Genomic DNA, 6,000 nt, shown 5'->3' on the forward strand with positions numbered 1-6,000 from the left:
ACTGACAGACAGTAATCACTGCAATTACACACTGTTTCGTTGGTAATTTAAAGATATAGCGACATCTAATGGCCAAAGTGATAAATGCACATGATAGATGTATTAAAGGGGTCATATGATGCGATTTCATTTTTTCCTTTCTCTTTAGAGTGTTACAAGCTCTTGGTGCATAAAGAAGATCTGTAATAAATGTAAATGTAAATGTAAATAATGCAGAAAGAAATAGTATTAATTAAATATGTTAATTTAAATACTTTTTTGCTCCTTATTTTTCATATTGTTTTCTTTTTTCTAAAAAGAACGTTGCTGATTAAAACGATTGTAACATGTTCTAATAAAATAAGTACAGCAGCCAACCAAACTACTTTTTTTCTTTCTTTTTTTACTGACCTGGTATTTTCTTTTTTTTTTAGCATATATTTAAAGCATAAGTGTTCTGTAAATAAAAGAGGATTTGAGATCACTCTGTTATCGACTGCTCACGCCTGTTGCTCCCTGTGCTCGATGCTCTATTACTTCGCATTTGAAGTTGCGCGCCAAATGCTGTTCTCACAGTGCTGTTGTTTTGACATGTTCGTCTTTATTTTACTGTCTCTTAATTTTTGTTGGCTCATTTCGAGATCACGTATCTTAAACAATAAAAATGGACTTGCAATCCTACATGGCCGTTCCTCCGGGTATCGGAATGGAGGAGAATTTCTTTTCTCTGGATGATATTCTGCTCTCTCACGAGCGACTGCCGTGCAGGACTGAAAGCGCGTTCCCGCGACTCGGGTTCCTCGAGAAATCCAGCGAGACCCGCGACATACCAGAGGTACTCGAATACATTTATATTTTTAGTGTTTGTTTTAACAACAAACAGTAAGGGCATTTAATCACATTTCGAGCACTAGTAGCACACTATGAAATAGTAGCACACTATGAAAACCATTCTAAAAATTCTGACGTTTAAAATATGCTAAGATATTTTTTGTTTACAATTTTTTAACAAATAAATACATTTTTCATAAATGTTCTCAATTGTAGCATAATTTTCCAGACGATCAACAATTTTGTTATCACCAAGGTTTTATTATTGTAATTTACTCCCTTACAAGTGAGACAGCAGTGTAAGTGAAGAGCATGGAAGATAAATATCTCTTCTGTGCATTTTTTTTTTTATTGTGCGTCTAAATTTCTCAAATTGTGAAAATATTATGTCTGTTTAATATGCATAAAATGCTAACTATGAAGTTAGTCTTAACAAGACAAAAGGACGGGTTGTTTCATTAGACAAATGTTAACTTCCATTACTGTCATTTTCACCACAGAATGTTACAAATACAAATGGCACTGGAAATATTCACGACAGAAATTATATATAATTATAAATATTATATATAAAGTCAGCTAGTTTGGTTTGATGTTGGACTGTGTTGCATGAATAGACAGTTCTTTGCATACTCATTAAATATAAGTCCCTTACCACGACATATTTGTATGGGGGTTTAATGGCAACTTCAAATGAGGAAGAGGTTCTGTCCTTTCATACGTATGTTGTGTACGTGATTGATTCATACTTGTGTTTTTTATGTTTCAGGGCACAAAGATGGAGATGCCACTCTGGCTTGCCAAGGGCCTGTATGAAAGGAAGAGGCGAGTGCTGTCTGTGGAGCTGCCAAAGGTGTATCGTGAGGGCTGGAGAACAGTGTTCGGGGCGGATCCCATTGTTGTAGACTTGCACAAAATGGGGCCGTATTACTATGGTTTAGGCTCCCAGATGCTACATTTTGACAGCCCAGAAAACCCAGAGATTGCTAATACCATCCTCCAGGTGAGCATGTCTAGATAGGTAGTCACAATTCACAATGATGTCTGTAAAAAGCATGCAAATTCAAGCTAAATCATATGTAAATGATAACCATACAAGATATGACGAGTTTCATTTACCTTAACCTGTTAGTAATGGGTGGTTAGAAGAAAGCTTGGTGTTAAGGTTCACAACTTCACATGCTGAAATCATGTCTGTTTAAAAAAGAGAGGGACATGTCCTGTAATCCAGCTGTTATTTCTTATCTCAACCAGTAGAGGGAGCAGTATGCTTAAAATCATTACTAGTACTGACCAGTTGCTGGGCAGACTGATATGCCAGGTTGAATAGGACGTACAGTTCTGTAGTGTTAAATCCGTGAACACCATTAAAGCTCCATGTTAAGTTCAGGGAAAATTCAGGGCTTTAAATGTCTGCTGCATAGTTATTATGGCTGGTACTGTATATTGATTATTACAATACAACAAGCAGCTTTGAACTTTGAGCAAGAACATGGCTAAATTCTTCTATTATGTCTATAAAATTGCAAATACAAAATGTTTTTTTTTTTTTAGTCTTTTAGTTTGTCATGAAATTGATTCAAATTTATGAGTTATATTTTGCAGCTAAACAGACTTGAATGTTTGTTATAACTGATAAAAAACAAATTTTCTACTGTCCCTGCATCCTATATATATATTTATATATACACGCATGCTTCCATAAATTTTATACACTGTCCCCATCTCTCTTATCAGACTTTCATTGGTCGTTTCCGTCGGACCATGGACTCGTCCCAGAACGCCTACAATGAAGACACATCAGCGCTGGTGGAGCGCTTGGACTGCTTAGAGAGGAGCTTGTTTAAAGCAGGGCAGAGTGGACTAAACAGTTTCCAGCTGTGGGAAAAGGGCCGGTCTTCTCACCTCACAGCCTCTAGTCTAGTTATCAACTACAGAAAAAGGAAAATTGCAGACCTGCAGGCCTGAAAGACCAAAAGATTACAAAGAAGGACTAAGAAGAGTTTCTTGTGAATGTGTGAGAAAATGGGTCACATGTATGCATGTTCGTGTTATTGAGAGACTTGTGTAAGTTGCCTATGAACTTTTTACTGTAATATTTTTTGGGTGTAAACAATAATTAAATTTGGTATGGTCAATAAATCAATATATTCTGTTGTTTTCACTCTTCGTTTCTTCCTTAAGTTCATAAAGGTCATTAGTTCTTTTTTATCTTTACAAATATGTATTTTCTTTTCCCAGAGATGCTTTTTATTAAGCAGTTACTGATTCTTCCATTTATTCATCCTAAAGAGAGTTGAACAGGCTTCATCTGTTTTTTTCAAAGCCTGGGGAGTTATGAGTTTGCACATCATGGATGTCAATGACTAAAACATTTTAACAAAGATTATTTCTGGTGTTCAGACCGGAACATAAATAATTAACATTAAAGGGATAGTTCACCCCAAAATGAAAATTACCCCATGATGTACTCACCCTCAAGCCATCCTAGGTGTATATGACTTAATTCTTTCAGACAAATACAATTGGAGTTATATTAAAAAATGTCCTGTCTCTTCCAAGCTTTATAATGGCAGTGAATGGGTGATATTCAATAGTCAAATAGAAGTCCCAATAAACTGCGTCCATCCATCATAAAAAGTATCCCACACAGCTCTGTTGGGTTAATAAAGGCCTCCTGAAGTGAACTGATCCGCTTTTGTAAGAAAAATATCCATATTTAAAACTTTATAAACAGTTTATAAATCTAGCTATCTAGTTTATAATCTAGCTTCCGGTTTATAAAGTTTTAAATATGGATATTTTTCTTTTACAAAAACGCATCGATTTGCTTCAGGAGGCCTTTATTAACCCCCGGAGTCATGTGGAGCACTTTTTTTTAATGATGGATTGGCGTAGTTTATTGGATTTATGCTGGACTATTGAAAAGTAAAAACCATTCACTGCCATTATACAGCTTGGAAGAGCCAGGACTGTTTTAAATATAACTCTGATTGTATTTGTTTGAAAGAAGCAAGTCATATACACCTAGGATCATTTTAATGAGCATGTCTATGAATACAGAGTCCTAGCTGTTTGTTCATGTGTAAAATGTGGGTCAGCTGATGTGGACGACCTCATCCATGATTTCGGAATGGAAGTTATTGATATGTCCCTCTGGGATGGTCATATTGACCTTGTTATCTCTCTGCAGCCTCAGCTGAGTTGGCTTGGGTAGGGCAAGAGGGATTTATTGACTTTCTGAAAGGTCCAAACTAAAGAAAAATCACTCATTGCCCTACAGTTATCTTGAAGTTACATCATTTGGTGGCTTGATTACAAATGAGGCAATGACTTCATTGAATAACCATACATATTCAGACAGTAAAATAAAAGTGCTAATGTTTGCAAAGAGTAAATTATATTTATTTCACGAGAATAAATTAAGAACAATTAAAGTGTTTTCTCTCTCTCTCTCTCTGTGTTTTTAGGATAGTGTTACATATAGTGGTTGAGGGCTACAGTAACCAGAAGGTTGATTCAATTCCACAAGGTGAAAGCCATGACTGTTGTGCCCTTGATCAAGGTACTTTGATAGTTGCCAAATACTTTTTTCCCCCTTGGGCTTCCAAGCACCAACCCAACATACTAAAAAACGGCATAGCACTAAAAAATAATTTAACACACATATAAGTTAAATGTCATTGTATCTATATACAGAGTTAAAAATTCTAGGTTGCCGTTCCTTAGCTTCCTAGTGAATGGTGTCAAGTGTTTCACCATGACCCATGCTGGGTCTCCTAGAACACTACCATTTCTTGTTGTTGCTCAATGAATCACTCCTGACCTGGATTCACAGTGTGGCTTTTCTGGCATGAGCTGGAGATGTACTACTCCTCTTAAGAGTCATGAACATGGAACTGACCCAACTACTGCCAAACAACCCTGTTAATAGTCTGTTTTTTGTTAAGAATCCGTGACAGTGGCATTTACAGCTAACTTATTTACAGTGCATGCAATATGTTTCTTGAAGTGCAGAGACTTACTTAGGCTTTAATATTTTATGAAGATGTAGTCCAGTGTGCAGTGCAAGAAAATGACAGTTCATTACCAAACCAATGCTTTCACAGAGATTGTATGCAAGCACAAAGCAATGCTGCATATTTTAAGTAGACTGTGTGCTAGAACATTTCATTGTTCCTTAAGATTACATTTCATTTGAATAACACACACAGACAGAAAATATTCTGATATTAACTAAAAAAAAAAGCACTGACGTCTTTCCACAATCCCTGCCTCTCTCAATAGACCTCTAATTCATTGCAGAATTATTCATGTTTTTAACTGTATGAGAATCCTGCAAACGATTTGAGATCCCATCTGTCCTCAGCTGACTGTGTTGCATCTCTTTTTAAAAGAGTTGGAGGAAAAGTATCCACTACTGTTCCCATGTCTGTCTTTGAGCTTCTATTGGCTTCTCGCCTCAGCCGTTCCAGTGAGCCGATTTTCAGACCTTCCCGTTTGAAAAGAACAGACACAACTTGGAGGCAAAAGAGTGAGAGATGGAGTGAGAAACAGAGGTGTCAGGATTAGCTGTATCTAAGCTAACGCCCCCGCGCTGCTCTTCAGATGTGGCTAATCTCTCCCCAACTGGGTTTGCATTCGGTCTGAAACACCAACTCAAACAAGCCTGTGCACTATAGCAGGTGGGAGGTTGAGAACAGTGTTTTATCCCCCCCTTTTTAATATTTTTGATGGTGGAAACTGTGGACTTCTAAAATGAGGAGGCGAATTCCCCCCTCTGTTTTTTGTTTTTTTTCGCAAATGTATTTAGGTTAATGGCATATGGAAATTTTTTTTATAGCTTTTATTTGCTGTTGCTAGCTTATTATTAGTATTGACCTTATTTTCAAACTATTAGTCATCAGATCCTTTGTAAACACTACAGGTGCAAAAATATTTACATATGGCGCACCTTCAATTTAAATGAGCTGAGTGGTCGTTAAAATCTGCCTCATCCACAGATCATTATTTTGAGTTTGTTTAGATTCCAACATGCCAAAACAGGTGACCTCTTTACCAAATTTGTTCAGTTTTTTGTGACTAGGCACTGCCTTCCTTGCCTTTTTGGAAAAAACAACCCTTGTGGAAACTCTGTTGATGTTGGATGTGTCGGAATGGATAGGGTGTTGGAAGACATTGCCCTTTTCT

General features: G+C 36.7%; 1 protein-coding gene across 1 annotated transcript; it reads left to right on the forward strand.

Annotated features, from left to right (window-relative positions):
• The first annotated feature begins 490 nt into the window (after window positions 1–490).
• Window positions 491–2,940, forward strand: LOC107707437 (DNA replication complex GINS protein PSF3-like). The gene is made up of 3 exons (XM_016511436.1): window positions 491–814; window positions 1,580–1,813; window positions 2,548–2,940. The coding sequence occupies exons 1-3, from the start codon at window positions 644–646 to the stop codon at window positions 2,776–2,778; spliced, it is 636 nt and encodes a 211-aa protein (XP_016366922.1). The 5' UTR covers window positions 491–643; the 3' UTR covers window positions 2,779–2,940.
• Window positions 2,941–6,000: the final 3,060 nt, after the last annotated feature.

This window comes from Sinocyclocheilus rhinocerous, unplaced genomic scaffold, assembly GCF_001515625.1.
Source record: "Sinocyclocheilus rhinocerous isolate Xijiao unplaced genomic scaffold, SAMN03320098_v1.1 scaffold534, whole genome shotgun sequence".
Taxonomy (NCBI): domain Eukaryota; kingdom Metazoa; phylum Chordata; class Actinopteri; order Cypriniformes; family Cyprinidae; genus Sinocyclocheilus; species Sinocyclocheilus rhinocerous.